The sequence below is a fragment of the Numida meleagris genome, chromosome 9, assembly GCF_002078875.1.
Source record: "Numida meleagris isolate 19003 breed g44 Domestic line chromosome 9, NumMel1.0, whole genome shotgun sequence".
Lineage (NCBI taxonomy): Eukaryota > Metazoa > Chordata > Aves > Galliformes > Numididae > Numida > Numida meleagris.
The window spans coordinates 12231025-12248228 of NC_034417.1; the positions used below are offsets into that span (position 1 = coordinate 12231025).

General features: G+C 41.9%; 1 protein-coding gene and 1 long non-coding RNA gene across 3 annotated transcripts; one reads left to right on the top strand and one right to left on the bottom strand.

Moving 5' to 3' along the window:
• LOC110403686 lies at nucleotides 297–7602 on the bottom strand. Of its 2 annotated transcripts, none has more exons than XR_002441794.1 (3): nucleotides 6868–7602; nucleotides 3758–3930; nucleotides 297–1833 (listed from the first exon to the last, which is right to left on the bottom strand). It is a non-coding gene; the product is annotated as an uncharacterized LOC110403686 (long non-coding RNA). The 2 variants fall into 2 exon arrangements; XR_002441793.1 differs by having other exon boundaries at nucleotides 301–1833; nucleotides 3758–3925.
• On the top strand, nucleotides 13789–17030 carry BCL2A1 (BCL2 related protein A1). Its single transcript, XM_021407553.1, has 2 exons — nucleotides 13789–14420; nucleotides 15912–17030. Exons 1-2 carry the CDS (start codon nucleotides 14001–14003, stop codon nucleotides 16014–16016), a joined length of 525 nt encoding a protein of 174 aa, XP_021263228.1. The 5' UTR covers nucleotides 13789–14000; the 3' UTR covers nucleotides 16017–17030.

The following is a 17204-nucleotide window of genomic DNA, read 5'->3' on the forward strand; positions in this document are numbered from 1 at the left end:
CTTGCAGCACAGAGGGAAGTAAAAGCAGGCTGGGACATCAAGAAGTCCCCACTATGTTCTGCGTATGCTCGGCTCATCCATAAGTACATACACAGCATCTCTGACTCATCCTAAATCCTGGATGTAAGTAGAGAAGTCCCATGTGGAGAGCGTGCCAAAAGTGCTAAAAGCAACATGACTAACATCTATCATATGTAGTTTGTTTTCTCATCCTTTTTTTTTTTTTTTTTTTCAGGGAAGGACTGCATGTCTTGGCAGATACCATCACATTTTTGGATACGAAGAGCTCTAAACTCTAGGAACTGCATCTAGCACAGGAAGCACAGAGAGGTAATGTTTGGGACAGCAATGAGTTCCCAAGGGAACGCATGACTTACTCTTAGAGTCTTTCCTTACTCTTGGATGGAGTCTTTCACCCACCTGGCTGAGCTGCACACTCATTTTGCAGCATTCCCATTTATCCAAGAGCACGGCTGCCAGCCAGTTGTTTAGTCTGAATGGTGGGGTATGCCAAGCTCAGCCTTTCTAGCGTCTTGCTATAAGGCTCAGAATTCATTTAGGGAGGAGGAAAAATGAGAGAAAGCTTGGAATAAGAACATTAAGAACCTAGTCTAGTGGGAGGTGTCCCACTAGACACCTGCTATAGGCAGGGGGGTTGGAAAGAGATGATCTTAAAGGTCCCTTCCAACCCAAACCATTCTATGATTCTAAGAATGTGATCAGCCGAATCGCACCAAGCCACCTGAATGCAAAAAGAAGAGGTAAACATGCCAAGCCAAAGCCAAAGCCATGGCACAGTCAGCCGTGTGCTGAAGGTACAATGTCAGGGGGACAATCAGCCTTATTGTGACTTTTATCCAACACCAAGCCACTGACAACCTAAAAACAAAATCTCAGCAAAAGCTATCTATATTTTCCTAAAGTAGTCCTATATATCCAAACATGGAGTAATTTTGTTGTTGCAAAAAATCAAATCCCACTTTTTGGACAGAAAAGGTAAATCTCTCATTTGATTTCATGGAGTACTTTCAGCAATAGAACCAATGTTGCCAATTCTGGTCATTTTATTGTAAGCGTTTCAGTAAAACAGAAAAAAGAAGGAAGAGAAAAGGCCTTGCACGCAGCTCATGAAAAATGAGTGCCCCGAGTTTCTAGCCTTCGCGGGTGTGCCTTAACTTCAGAAAGCCCAGAGGCAAATAGAAAACATGCATTTTATTGTTTTTGATCATCCTTGTGATTTTAAGTCATGCATGACTCTTCTAGGAGGCCTGACTCACAGCCTTCTAATATGCTCACATTGGGTTGCAGCATCCCACTGAAAACAACTGGAAGAGCTGTGGGGGGATGCCTACCCAGGTGAGAGGCTAGGGGCAGCCCAGTGGGCAACAAACATTTGGCGTTTGCCAGCATTCGCTGTTTCGTGCCCACACCAGCCAGCTGGAGCCCAGCACTCCTAGTGTTTATGGGAGCAGAGACAGTTAATGAAGAGCAAGGAGAGGCGAGGAGTTCCTGCCTACCACAAAAATAGGTGAAAGTTTATCCTGCAGAAAAACAGACCAAATCTCTAAGCGCTACCACTGTGTTAATGAAAGGTTGGGACAGCAGAGTTTGGATCACAGAGCTGGTAACAAGAGATTCTTGTTTTTGTCCTGATTCTGCCAGTGACTCACAGAGCAGGGTTAAGCTTCTTCAATTCCCAGTTCAGAGTAGGCTAGACTTCACTAGAGTCCCAGATGCTGTCACATTCACTCGTGTTGAAAACCACTTTCTTCCCTGGTGACACCATTTATGAAGTAAGAAACTCCACAGATCATAGAATGTGAATGAGGCCCGCTGCAGAAACAAGAAGATACGATGCATCTTCAGTGCAAAAATGCTCTGAGGCTTCTCTAATTAGGTCTATGCCTAACACATCTCTTAATTATCTGAGCCATATGTAGATAAAGGGACTGGTTACTACTGCGAGCAAATGAACTGGAACAGAAGTAGGTTTGGAGCTCAGATTTGCTCAGTTTGAGAGCTCACTCACTCCCCATCCAGCATAGCTGGGGTGAAGTGACTGAGAACCACAGAGCACCTCTTCCATACCCAAAGCAGCAGTAGATAAGGTGAAGAGTTCACAATATCTTTTTGGAGATGCTCCTGAAAATCCTTGTCCTCAAGTCCAAGACACTCTGCATTCAAGTGGTGGCAGATCAGTTGATAGACACTAGATTTAGAAAAGAAGTTTCACAGAAGCTAAGATCTGTTATAATTGTTGGATTGTGCCCATGTTGTTCGAATACAAGAGGTGAACTCCTGATACCTCCTCAGATTTCAAATAAGCTATATGCAGAATGAATTCAGGTCAATGTTCCATTAGCGCTCTTATAGAGGCCCTTAAGTTTCTACTTCTGATTGGAAACTTCTCATATTGTTTTCCTTTCCTCAGTGATCTCAAAGAAAACATTGCCTCGTTAGACTTCCCAACTCCTAAATTACCTGATTTACATTTATTGATGTTACTTCAGTACACAAAAAGTCAGGCTGGGCAGCTAAACATCCTTGTGTATTAAATGCTTCAGAACTTACAGCGGCAATAAAACCCTCACCTTTATGCTCACCGGCTCAAGAACTTCACATCCCCCTTTTATTACATATCCATGACTTACAGCAACATAAAAACACATCATTGTTTCTCCTGATAATTTTACCATCCTGCTATTTTATGAGCCTATGAGGACATGCACCAGGTACTGTATCTTGACAAAGGAACTGGGTTATTGCCAAATAAAACACTCAGACCATTACTATGGCTAATATGCCAGAAACGTTCACAATGGGTTTTTAAATAATCCTCTACGTTTATATTGCATCATTCATCCTGGAGAGAAGCAAGGTGCTGTGAAGGCTCTTTGCTAAAAGGTAACTGCTGCTAAGCTGGAGGAAACGTGACCACCCTGCAGTGTTACACGAGTGCAGAAGGTAATGAACCAAAGAACGATGTTGCCATTTGAAATTGCAAGCTAATTGTTTGAGCTGGAGTTGGATGAGGACATGAGAGCTAATAATGCTGCCCCTTGAAAAAAATACATCCCACAGTGTTTGTGGGTCAAGTTTCATCCCTTGAGAGCAATGGCTGTTCCACCAGCATCAGGGTCCCCACCAGCACACCATTCCCAACTGAACTCAGGGACAGGATTGTGACTCGGGGAGTGAAAACTTCACTTCTAACAGCACAGAAGTTTCTGTAGAAAGTTTCCTAAGCAGTCTGGTGACTTGTGAAGCCCAGCTCCCCTTGGCTTAGGAGAACTTCAGCATAACAGCTTTACTCACTGCAGTCCACACACGCGATAATGTGTGGGAAGGTGCATGACAGGCAGCCTTCAGCCAGAGAGGCGTAGGCACTTTGTGATGTCTGAGCTGTAATGCAGATACACCAGACTACTTAACGCACAACAAATCCTTCCTAAATGTGGTAGGAGGATCTATAGCAATCTACTGGACTTAAAGATGCATCATCAGTGCATTCCCACAGTCTGCTCTATCTTCTGCTTCAGAAGTGGCTCTGACAGATACTTGAAAGATGGGAAGATCAGAGTCAAATATGGGGAAGGCGAGAAATTCCTCTGTTTTGTCATTTTCTGCATTCACTGTGTTTCTATATTTAGTTATGAGCAGATAGTTCTTGACAGACTGACCATATCATGTCACCTACATAACCCGCCACTGTATGAGTGGAACAGTAGTGCAAGGGAAGATCACTGACCAGACCCACCCTTTTAAACAAGGATCCATCACAGAGAGCACTCGCGTCCCAGGACATCTCCATCTTCATGGAAATCTCCTCCCCTTGCTCGCAGCCCTGGGAACAAGGCATCCACATCACTGAATCTTCAGTCTGGTTCCCATTGTGTCAAATGCTATTTCAGATGGTGCTTGTTATCTGTGCTTAATCAAAATCATTAGGCAAATTATTTAGCAGAGAGTACAGGGATTTTAGCAGTGGGATTCCCATTAATATGGCCAGACATGCACTAAGATCTCCCTGCACAGTATTGCTTTAATAATCTTCTCAGTAGTTTGTTTTGTCTATACAGAGATGCTGTAGACAAAGTGAAGGTAAAGCTTTACAGATTTTAATCAGTCTAGAGTCAATACTCCCTTTCTTCAGGTTCCTCTAAGCAGAAGAAACTCTGTGATGCTGTATTACAGAAAGTGAATGTGCCAAATTAAAAGCAACATAATAACTGGAACTTATTGGTATTGATCAGCCCTTTGTAAGCTGATAACCCAACTGCTCTCCTCATAATAAATTTTTACAAATTCCTTAAGAGTCAACAGTGACTGATGCGATAATTCACCCACAATAACAAGTCAGTCTGCACTGACTCAGCATCCTTCCTAGTTTAAATACATCGGAAGGCACCAAAATCCCAAACCTCATTAAGGGGTGGGGACGGGAGAGACCTCAGCATTAGCCTGTAATGGTTTACACAGACATCTTGGCACCACATCCTAACACACACAGTTCAGGGACATAGACAGAAAGACAACACCACTGCAAGTGCTGAGCTTTAACAGTGGACTTCTTGTTTATCATTTTGGTTGTTTAACAGCTGAACCTGCTGCAAAACATACCCTGGCATCAGCAGCAGAGCAAACAGGTATCTCAGAGTGAGAAGATGGATTGCAGCATTCCTGCCTCAAATCCCATTGCACCACCGCTCAGATAGATAGCTCCAACAATCACATGCAAGCATCATCTATACCCAGGATATCAAGGAGAATTTAAACTGGTGTTGTCCACCTTGATCTCTCAAGCTGAAGCAGTTCAGATTCTGCTTCACAAGAAGCTGAGCTGTCTGCACAGTAGGGACAAGACAGAAGAAGGAAGAGGAGGGAGAGAATAGGAACCACAGCAGTTGTTGCAAGGCAAGTCATCAGCATGCGTGAATCAGAGCCCCCATTCGGCATTGTTACAGCTCCACAAAACCATTAAAAGGAATGAAATTGTAAAGCTGAGGGGGATTCATCTAGCTAGCAGAGCTGTCTGAGCTGGAAATTATGAGCTATACATAAGGAGGCACTAATTGAAATTCTATGGTTTGTATTAGCAAATAGGGCAGACCAGACAGTCTGTTTCAAGTGTGCACTTTTAAAAATAGATTCCTTCTGATAAGTATTTATCTGGACTTTATTCATACCCAATTGCAACATGGTTGATGTAAATACAAAGCAGAAGCAAAACATGACCAAGTCATAACTGCAACACTAACTGAAGGAGATGACAACACCTGGTGCAGGGCAGCAGAGCTGAGTACAACCCCTTTTTATGGCCGGTGGCTGAAAAGTAAACCTTGAATTTTTGCTTGTAAACTGAGTGCATTTAGTCTGGCCTCACTGAGAGCCAATAATCCTGCAGCTTGGAAGTGACATTTTTACCAAGTCACTTTTCACAGCGGAACACCACTTGCAGCGTATTATTGGGATTGTAAACATTTGTCTCAGCACTCCTATCTTGTTAACATTACCAAAAGTCAGGGAAGAGGTCTGCCGAAACTAAGCCCTATTTCAGACTTTATCATCCTGCTGTTTCCTCAGAATATGATGGAAGTATTCACAGCTCGTAAGGATGGAGAGGGCACCTCTAGAGGTCCTGCCTCCCTCCTCTCATGAGGATGTACTGACAGTAAAACACACATGCACTTGGGGCTGTGAAGCCAGGCCTTGAATCTGCAGAAAGGAAGAAAAGCGTTTGAGTGGATGTTTTAGGATGAAAACATCAGTGTCTCAAAGAAATATAATAGCTAGAGATCCCCAGTGTACCTAGAACTCCTACTGATTTCATCAGAGGCCACGGTTAATGCAGAGAGCCTTGTTTGGCAAGGCAATACAATAAAACGCAGTATTTTCTTTGTTGAGCATCCAGCTGGATGCCAGTAACAGAAAACTGGGCTACATCATGCAAGCGTGTTATGCTTTTACCATCTAAGAGAGATTAGCTTCTATTAGGTTACAAGTTAATTAAGTATAAATGTGGTTTATCGCTATTACAATTACTTCTAATTTTCCATTTGCAAAACATTACATACTTACAGAACTATTTCTTCTCTTAAAAATGAGATTTTACCCTTTTATGAAATCTACCATTTTAAACTACTTCAGAGAACCACGCAAGTTAATTTAGTATACTAAGCACTGTAAAGAATCTTCCCATGACTGAATAGGAACCCACTCAAACTGACTTTCTGGAAGAAATGACTAGCAAATAACAGAGGACAGACTAAAAAACAAGTTGTTCTATACCAATTTTTAAGTTATATAAGAGTAGCTTCTATATAACAGTTAAAAAGGAAGTGTTTTCAGGAGCAAGGACCTCAGATCAAAGATAAACTCATAGGAAAGTGAATTGAGTCAGACACCAGTAGCAGTTTAACAAAATAATCTTACAGCTAGCAAAGCTTACTGCAAAAGAGAAGTAATTGGAAGAGATAGACTGGATCAAGCCATCCTTCGGGTTGCATAACAAGCACTCAGACTTTGGTACCTTCACCAAAACGTGTCTGAAGAATCGTTAAGTTCCACAGCCCTAGCACCCCTGGGGAAGATTCATCTGCTATCTGCAGTGCCACACAGAAGAAAAATGGGATCCAAAAAACAAACAATTATATAGATACCCAAACCAGCACCTCACCCTATAACATGCTACATTAGGCTATGCTATTAAAAATAGCACACAAGCTTAGCAGAGATCAAGGTCTCAGTGAGAGGCAACTAAACAGCACCACTGACTTCAGACAAAAAATAGAAAAAAAAATACTAAGGCCCTGATTCACATACATCTAGCAAAGAGATGGAGTGATGCTCTTCTGAGTCAGCTCTTACCTGCTTCAGCTCTACTGGATATATGACTACAAACTCCCTACCAACCAACCCTGGTTGCCTGGAAAGGCTGCTAAATACAGGCAAAAGGGGCAGCCACCTGACTGCAATTTTCTTATTTCCTCTATGTTAAAAGTGGGGAAGTGACTCACAGAGAGGCTACTGGCTCTCTCAAGGTCAAAGCTGTGGTATAAGTTACAAATATTTGCTGAATCAACAAATCTTTTGCAGAAGCCCATCTCACAGATGGGGAAACTGAAACTCCAAGAGCTGAAGGGCTCTGCTAGACCGTAAAAACACCAGCTTTCTTACAGAGTATAAAGGCTGCATGTTTTGTGGATGTCCCCAGTCCCTGCCAAGGCATTCAGCTAACAACTGAGCTGTGCTGACCAGAGATGACAGTTTCTCAGTCCCTCATAGGCAGCCAGAAAAATGAACTCCCCTTTGAGTTGCAGGAGCCATCTATTAGCTCAAGAACATAAAGGATGAATGTAAAGCAATCTAATTACTTTTGATGGGGGCTGAGTTCGAAGTTGCAAAATAGATGGGGAATGGCTGTTTATTGTCAAGCCTCCAGAAGGAGATTAAGGGCAAAGGAGAAGCAAGGATGCTGCTATCATTTACATTGCTTGAGCACTGGCCGCTGGATACACGTTTCTCATTGAGAGACTAACAGTTACCCAGCACAAAGAGCAATTAACAACCTTGTCTAACTTGGTCAGTCCCATTCTCTCTGGCCTTGCTGCAGTAAATCATGCAAAACTGCCTGTTTTATTTACTGTGGCTCCTTCATATCATTCATCTGCTGTGATCATATTTCAAAATCAGGAATAATTAAGAAAACATAAGAGATCATTTAAATAAAGTTCCTTTCCCTTGAAAATCAATAACTTTAGGCTTCATTTAGCTTCCTGTAGGTAGATTCACGTCTCTGCACAGACGAAGTTCCTGAAATCAATAGAGCTTTGCTGAGGCATGAGGGGGTCAGTCTGTACAGAGCTCCTCTGATTTCATGAGCAAAGCACTCACTTCTGGGTCCAAGCTTCCATCTGCATTTGGGTTTTAAAAGGTTTCTCTGCTCTAGAATAAACTATGAAAGCCCTTGATTAAGTCATTATGATGCATAATTCCCTGGCATGCCAAGAATCTAGTCCCAAATTGGCACAAAGGCAAGTCTGCTAAGGACAAATGGGTGTTCTGGGGTTTTATTGTGAAAACTCCAAACGATGTATGCTGAACCGCTGGTGCAGTTTAGTTGCTCATGCTACTGATAGCCATTAAAAAGCCTTGGATTAAATGTAATTGTAACGAAGGCTGACCACAGTCCTGCTTCCATTTCTTTGGGAACCAGCCTGGTGCTTTGCGTAGGCTCAGCACTCCTCTCCCCGCTCATGAGCTGGGACAGGAGACTCCTCTTGGCCTTCATGGGTCAAACAGCCAGCACAAGGCAATCCATGCTCCCAGCTGGGGCACTCAGGTATTTGCTTTACTGTCCAGAACAATCAGCACGAACAGCAAATACTTCGCCTTGAGATTAACTGAAAGTGGATAGAAATGCTCAGCCTTCTGAAAGACAGAGCATCTGGGAGTGTGAGCAGACACCGGTATCAGCATCACTACTAACACACTTCCAGCTTCTGTGCTAAATTCCCTAGATGAACCAGGGGCTCTATATGCCGGCACGATGGGATATTAGGTTCCTGAGATCCTCCCAGCACTTGGCTAATGCAGGACATTTTATTCTACAATAGGCAGTCCCATTTCTTAGGCTGTAAGTGGGTGGAATGAATGTAATACCAAATTTTAGACTCTTTGAAAGTCTTTCCAAACTGCAATATAGTCGGAGTCTTCCTGATACCTTAGGTGAAGGACTTTAAAAAAAAATCTAAAAATGCAATGAAGTCTAGGCCCTAGGCACCACAATATTTTCATTCAAATACACAGTTGAAGAGGTAATAAAATTGTGGCAAAATTACAGAATTAGGGCTCAGAAATGTGTTTTAACATAAATATTTATTTTGAGCATGTGAAGCTTGCTAAATTCACGTTACACATTCATGCCCCAAACATAATTTCTATTCAAAGCAGATCTAGATTGATTATAACAGAGGAAAACACCTGCATACCATACATTTTATTCTTATTTTTATATAATTTAAAATAAGACAATTTGAAAGGGGAATAAAAATAAATGCACTCTCAGAGTGGACCCTGCATGTAAAACAAACTAACGGTGAGTTATGATCCTCCATGAAGTGTGATTTATGGTAGAAATACCAGTGCTGCTACAACTCCCTTTTATACAGTAATGAACAGAGGGGATATCATGAAAAGGGGACTAAAATGATTTATTTAAAAGATACGTTATCTTCTAAAGGCAACATATTTAATCTACGAATCACTAACCCTTCAGCCAGTGCAAAAGATTCTGGTATTATCAGGAGCAGATGCAGGCTTGATTTAAATGAGGGAGAAGTATGGAAGCAAGCATGCTCCTGGAGGGCTGTGGCCACAGCTGTCTCAGATGTGTGCCACCACATTTTAAATGTCACCACAATTTAGAGTATCTTTAAAGCAGTGATGCAGCTGATGTTGAATGCCTGTCTCTCCTGATATCATTACGTGCAAAGACACAGATCAAAACCAAAGCTGCAGATCAAAATACAAATGGACTGGACTTTGCACATGTTCACATTGGACTTGATGGAATGAGTCAGAAGTCAAGAGCAGTCTTGACTTACAGGAATAGAGAACACACAAAATCTTGGTTATCATGAGCCATGAGCCCTTGACTTATTTCATGAATATTTACAGGCAGACCTTTTTTTTTCCCCCCTTTTTTTTTTTTCCCACTTCCAGGAATAAGTATTTTCAGCAATGAAGCTGGATTCAGCCTGAAGTGTTTCACTAGGATCTGCAAGATCTTGCAAAGTTTCAACCAAGACTGGTTCATGCTCCGCTGTCTGAGAGGCCTAGGTAGCCTTATTTTTCTGTGGCTCGCAGCCAACGATCTATGACTCCTTGTTCAAATTATCCTAACCCTGGATAAACATTTGGAAAGGCTTGTGAGAACTTTGAGCAAAACATGTGTCCACACACATGTGCATGATGACACATGGCACATGAACGGTGGAGCAGTGTGACTGGCTCTTCCCTTGACTCATGACAATGAGAAAGGCTGGGATCCAGAAGAAGCCAAGTTCTGAGCTGAGTTACCAGAGGAAGTGACAGGGCAGTGGTTGGACCCTGAATAACACAGCCAACTTGCTGCGTGGTATTTGGAGAATAGGAGAGAGCTTGTGCCATTTTGCTCAGCACTCAAGGGCTATTCTGCCCTTCACTACAGTTCAGCAGAAGGCTGGAGTAGCTCCTTGGTTAGTGTATGATGAGGACTGCTCCAGCTTTCCAACTGGCCCAGAATGTCTCAGCTGGCTGAGCAGTGCAAAAATATCTGCACCCTCCTTTCCTTCCTGGAGCTCATCTTGTGTGCTCCGTCAGCATCTCCTGAGATACACAGCACGTAAGCCGGCTCTAAATCTCTGTTTCAGTTGCCACAGGATTTGAGATCTAGGATCTTTAGGAGTCCCAGTGCTGCAGTGCTGTGGCTCTTTGCTGCACACAGAAGCCCAGAGCCCTGTCTCGGTGCTGGCATCCAGGAGGGACGAGGAGCTGAGCCTGCAGCCAAGGCGGCTGCGACTAGGTGGCAGCACTCCACTGGGCAAACCGAGCCGGGACCTCAGCGGGAGCCAACCACTGCAGCTCCAAGGAGTCAGATTGCATATCCCAATCTGCAGGAAAATGGAGTCAAGTAAAAGTCACCGAAGCCCCCCGGAGTCTTATATCAGGGCTGTGCAGGAAAGTTAAAAGTGAGTTGAGCAGCTCTTTTGCAATGAAATTCAATGCCAGACACACACACAAAAAGTCCTGATTTGGACATCAGAAGGGAAAGAAAAACAGAAAAAAGTCTGTAAGAACTTTCTCAAAAACTCAGACTGTTCCTCCAGACAAAGCCTGGCTGCCTTAGAAGAGTTCACAGTTCCCAAATTCACCTGGAACTGGAACAGCTCTGGCAAGGCAGATGCGGTGCAAACAGCTCCAAGGAGCTCTTGTCATTTTGGCTTAGTTTTGTTTGAAACAAGATAAGATACCATCATCTCTCACCAGTCAATTTTATGAGAATCTGTCAAGTCACTTCCCATCTGTTCTGGAAAATAAGCCTTTTCAGGTTAGGTGAGGATGTGGAGTCAAATCCACAGAGCACAGATTTAAATTAAAGTATTTGAAACCCCTCACTATGCCAGGTAGCAAGGAGTGGGTTTGCATTTGAGCTTTCAAGTCAGGCAGGTTTCTATTTCAATGGTATTGTCAACATTTATCACATATAAAAGAGAAAGTACAAACAGGCAAGAGGAAAAGAAGGAAGCAGCAAGAGTGCACAGTATGCAGCACTGAGGAGATAGAGCAGGTAGGAAGAAGAGCAGAGATTCATTATGCTAAAGGTATTCACTTGTAACTACAAAACGTGAATGAAATCTGGTAGGATAAAGGAAGGCACTGCCTAGTGTAGAAAATGAGAATCAGAGCACTGCGCTGCAGGTAAGAGACCTAAAGCTGACTTCTCACAGTGCTCAGAGGAGAACAGCAGAGCTTGGGAAGACAGGGCTATGTGGTCTGGTCTAACCTTATATATATATAATACACATACTTACATATAGCAACTGTCACAGCTACTAAACATCCAGCGCTTGGAATCACACCCTGCACCACATGATATCGAAAAGAAAATGTGTCTGGCATTGAGGCCAACAGGCTTGGGGCAGCTTCAACAGCTACATCCCGAGTTCTGGTCACCAGTGTCACACCTTGCTGCTAAAGGTGTCTGCTTAGAGCTGCCATCCCTCTCCTGGAAGCTGAGCGCTGAGCTTCACCCTTCAGCCCTGCAGGAGATCAAGGGGCTGGAAGTGCAGCATTTGCACCCAAATTGCCAAGGTATTAACATGGATTTCTTTCAACAGTAGGGACATACTCATCACCTTATCTCACCACTTTCTTCAGAATCCTAAATGCTCCACTAATGAAGAAATATCAGCCTCTGCCTGTGTTCTGATGCTGTAGATGGTGAAGAAAACAAAACCTGTCTCCTTAGGTATTGTTCACTGTCCCCATATTCAAGGATTACTTATATTCAGAATGAATACAAAAAGCTGTTCATTAATCGATTATTGAGAGAGTCAGGAGCGATTTAGAACCTCATAGAATGTGCTATATAGAAGAAGGGTTCTTGTGATTTTTCCCCGAGTATTTCTCTTAGCCCTGTTTGCAGCAAGCACTTGACAGGAGAGGAGCTGAGCAGAGCCATGCTACCCCTGTCCCAGAAGTTTCTGCCCAGATTTAGCTGAACTGGGAAGAGTGAAGAACTGACACATTTTTATTTTTATTTTTTTCCTTTTTTTTCCAATTTCCATTTCCCCTAAAAAATGTTGGCAGTTTGCTGACATCACTGAGCATAACAAAGGCAAAACCAATCTACCAAAGCAGCAGCTGGAGGTATTGGATGGAGGACACCTCTGAACCTTCAAACTGAGCTGATGAAGATGGTGTGTGTGAAGGGGACAGCTAGCTTCCCACCCCAACCCAATCCCAGCTCACCTGCCATAGGGTAGCATCCAACAGGTGAGTTTTTCCAGCTTACCTCCCTCCTAAACCTGTTCTGAACACAGTGAACATGGCAGTAGCCATCTCTTTGCATCCAACAGAAAGTGAGGCAAATGTTTCCCTTGTAACCAAAGTCATTGATGTCTGTGCTACACTGGTGATGGCTTGAGGTTTCAAACCCCGCTGCGCATGGAAAATTACTGTGTCACTCTGAGCCAGGTTCACCACACACAGAAGGAAAACCCTGAGAAGGAAGTGGAAAGTACGCTTTTCTAATCAATGGTTTTCTATAAAACTGTGATGTCAGAGCAGCAGCATACACAATCTGGGGGGGGATGAACCAGAGCTATAAATACAGCACATTTGCATCACAGCTCTAGACAGGCTTTGCTCAAGCATGATCAGCTGCTCTGCAGCCTTTGCAGTGGGGTGAAGCTCTCTCACCACAGTCTCACCTGTTAGCAAAATGAGAGCTGGGTTTGACAAGAAAGAGGTGGCTTGACACCTCTGCCTCTTTTCCCCCAAAATAACTACTTGACCAAAACTCTGAATTGAAGAGTTGCCACGGTAGGTATCATGCCAGTTTTGTTATCTGGCAAGAAAGAATCAGATGGTATCACACATCACCAGCTTCACCCCGTATATTCTATCTCATGTTCTGACATGCTGACTGTGTTAGCATTGTCTTTTATACTCAAATTGTTTTTCACACCAAATTCCCTGTGGGGGAAAGAAATCTTTGAAGCCATCCACTCAAATCTTCAAAGAAAGACCTTGAAGAGCACTCACAGAGAGTATGTGGGAAAGTTTGGAGAAAGAGATCGTACTATAAAGCTGGTTTTCCCCTTTTTGCTTTCCATACTTGTACCACTGCTGATCTTCCTCTGCCAGTCGTTACATAAAGCTCCCTGATCGATGGAAAAGCTTTATCCATTTCTCTGTGCTGTTGCAAACTTCTACCAGATTCTTTCAAAATTTGTGACATAGAAATAACCCATATGCCTGCAATGCAGATTGCAGCTGTAACCCCTAGAAATGAAGAGATTTGGGGTGCGGGAAGTCGGGGGTTAGAGCAGACTGCATGCTCCTGTAGCATGCACTTTTCAAGACTTTTTTTTAAGCCAAATGCTGAATCTTTACTAGTCTTACATAGCAAAAGACCCTGGGAAATGCGAATTTATACTGCTAAAGAATGTGGTAAAAGATGGTAGATTTCAGTTGTAGAATCATACTGTCTATAAAGATAATAAATCACTCAAGATGTGTTTTCTCCCCAGAGCAGACAATTCTCTTTCATTTCCGCTATGACATGTTCCACAGCCCACACGAATTTCAAGTTGTTACATTTGAACAGGAACTTTGTGGTAAAACCAAAAAAATTCCATCAAAACCAGAAGATACAAAGCTGTGTGCATGTCCTGTGGCTGCTCATTATTGACCCTGATTAAGAGCAGCACACTGCTCTCTGAGTCTCATACTAAATGGAAACTGCTGAGTTCTATTACGTTTATTACTTAGCTCAAGATTATCTGCAATATGTGCTTCAGGAATCACATCTTGGACCAGCCCAAACCAGAGTGGCTCATGTCTTGCGAAACATTGCATCTTCACTCCAAGATCAGACAGAGGAGGCTCTCAGACCCTTCCTGGACAGGATTGATATCAGCTCCGTAGATGTTGCCAAGAGAATTTTCAATGGAGTCATGGAAGAAAAATTTGCTGACGGAAATACTAACTGGGGACGAATTACGACCATATTTACTTTTGGAGGTCTTCTCACCAAGAAGCTTCAAGAGCATGGAGTTCAGCTTACTGGAGAGGAGAAGGAGCAGATTTCTTATTTCATCACAGAGTACATCATAAATAACAAAGCCGCATGGATAGATGCAAACGGTGGCTGGGTAAGTTTCAATTCGGTGTCTTCTCATTTTCCACCGAAGTGTAGATTCAAAGATTTGTCTTAATTAAGGGAAACGTTTGTTACAGACACTTTCAAAAACATTTTATCCAGGGTTTTATTTGGTGACTTAATTTATGATGACTGCAATGTCTGCTAGAGACTTACAGTGAAAACTTTGCTTCTGCTTTAGATAGAAAATGTTAAAAGACATCTTTCTTTTGAGAAAGGCACTTTCTGTTAACAGCTAAAACCCTAGAGTAAGACTTAAATCCTGTGATTGTACAATGGTACGGGCTGAGAGAGATGTTAGGAAACCATCTAGTCCAACCTCGTGCTCAAAGCATGTTAAATAAGGCATTCCATCACACTTCCCATTACTAAATTTAAAACTGAATGCATCCTATGGTTAGCGCAGCAATCATGCTTCCATAGAAGCATGTTGGTCCAAAACCACTGAAGTTCAAGGCAAGGAAAGAATACACAAGTCTCATTCTTACAGTCAAGTCAGTACTTTTGCTGTGGATCTCATGAAGCTGTTATTTAATCCCCCAAATCAGTTTACTTAAACAAATGTACAGGTAAGCACAATGGGATCCAGTATTTCCTATTTGTTTGAACTGAGATAATCCTAGAACTTGCATACATCAATGGTCAAAGCAGAGAAAAGCATTTGTCAATATGTGGATTAGTTCATCAAGCTGTTGGAATTCCCTTCTGCTTGTAGAGGCAATATCTCTTTTGCTTTGCATAGTTTCATCCTGACAGTACCTTTCTCCACTGCAGTTTGGGGGAAGCTGAGTTTCAGTGACATCAGAGACAGTTATTTCCCTGGTACTTTTTTCTTTTACCTATTTGTAAATGTTATTTTCTCTTTCCACTCATCTCTAGTCTCACTTCTCTTATATTGCCTCTTTACTATTTCTTTTTTTTTCCTTCACTTGCTTTCTAGCATTTCTCTTTATTCTGCTTGTTTTCATCCTTCTCTGTCTGGTAGCATTAAAAAAGGTAGTAGTGAGTCACGGACCCTTGATGCATCAGATTTGTTGTAATGCTCCTCTCTGTATCACTTGCAAATAAAAGTTATTTTTATTTAGGAGAAGTATCAACTTCAGGCAGCATTCTGTCATAATATGTGGCTTATCACAACAGAATAAGGAGGTTAAAGGAAGATATTTATAAGCATATTATTACAGCAGAAACACAGTACTTGTATCTTCCCCTAAGATGTGGGCTCAGATGATGCAGTTCACTCATTTTCGGTTTATATAGGGAGGGCACAGTCTTTACTTGGAGATAAAACAAACATTCAGCAAGGTGCAGCTATATTCAGCTACTCATTTTGAAGTCCTATTCATCTGTTGGAGGTAGAGCTGTGAAGAGCTGCCTCTCTATGCACAATGGTGTAGCAGTGTCACTCTGATACTAGCAGAAAGTGGTGCATCTCTCCTATACATCCTAAGCTGGCCCTAACTGTGTATGTTCTTTTCTACAGGAAAACGGTTTCCTAACAAAGTTTGAAAGAAGATCACCACTATCTTTCTCTACAATTACACACATATTTTCAGCTGTTTGTTCCTTGTTCAGAGAATACTACTGAAATAAATGGACCTGCTTGCAGCCACGAGCTTCATTGCTAAGTTTTCCTCCAAGCAGTATCAACTAGATACTTTCCTGCATAATTTGTTTTTAATTTATTTCTATTTATTTTGACTAATGCAATGTTTAACACACTCTCCTAATTGTCAAACCTAAAGAAAAGATGCTTGTAAAGAGGAATCAACACAGCAATGTGCAGCAATGCAAGCCGACCTTTCCAGGCACAACTGCTTCAAGAGAGAGATAGCCCTCTGCATCTAGACAGTTCTTGGAATCTCTGTTGCACCTCCAATGAAAGGACGTTGTCTTACTGAAATACAATCCAATGGGTTAGGAAACAAGTTTTAATCTCATTTGTTTTGTAAATGAAATACTACTGTAATGCATTTTTATTGCAACATTTGTATAAGCAAAAGGGGGGGAGGGATTTCTGTAGAGAAAAAGGAAATGCAAATTGCAGTGTAAAAGTGGGTACAAGTTGCTGACCCAGACAAAGCAATCTTTATGGGAAGAACAACTTGTGGAAGCTAGCAACTTAAAAATGTGCATTCACTTACTGTTAATGCAATGGTATGTGTTTCTTTGCTCTATTTTTAATTGCTCATATCTACACTGACTGTTCTTTCAAAATTTTGTAATGTAGTCACCTGGCTGGACTTTTTAAAACTAGATTTTTTAAATAGGGAAGTACAAAATTCTAATTTTTTTTACAGTGTAGTTACACTAATATTTTTTTAAAAAACCCATTAAAATATGTATTTTCAAATCTTATGGTGGGCCTCATCTCTTTCAGAAAAAATTGTAGGATGGGAGAAGGGGGAAGATCTACCTGGTTAACATAACTCAAAAAAGTTGTTAGAGAGCTACTGGAGAATCTAAGAAATACATGGGTTAGAAGTGAAGTCCAAAGATGCCAATACTTCATTTTCTGTAGTGCTCAAGTATTATATGGTAGTTTATAAAAGAAACAGACAACTTTTCGTAAAATAAATGAACTGGATCAACTTTGATGACAGAAGTGAGCGTTTTGGGATATACTGCCAAGTCAGCAAATTCACAAGTGGCCCCTAAAAGATTTCCAAACTTTTACAGTCTGGGGCAACTATTATTTTGACTCAAGCTCCATTTGCTTTCAAACTTTAAACAGTAGTTTCTCATGGATTCATTCTGGAAGTGTTCTTTAGCTGTA

Bases quoted from the DNA above. Each gene is read 5' to 3' on its own strand.
- BCL2A1 (XM_021407553.1), top strand. From the start codon at position 14,001: ATGGAAACTGCTGAGTTCTATTACGTTTATTACTTAGCTCAAGATTAT. The intron at 14,421-15,911 runs GTAAGTTTCAAT...TCTTTTCTACAG, and splicing joins TAGATGCAAACGGTGGCTGG to GAAAACGGTTTCCTAACAAA.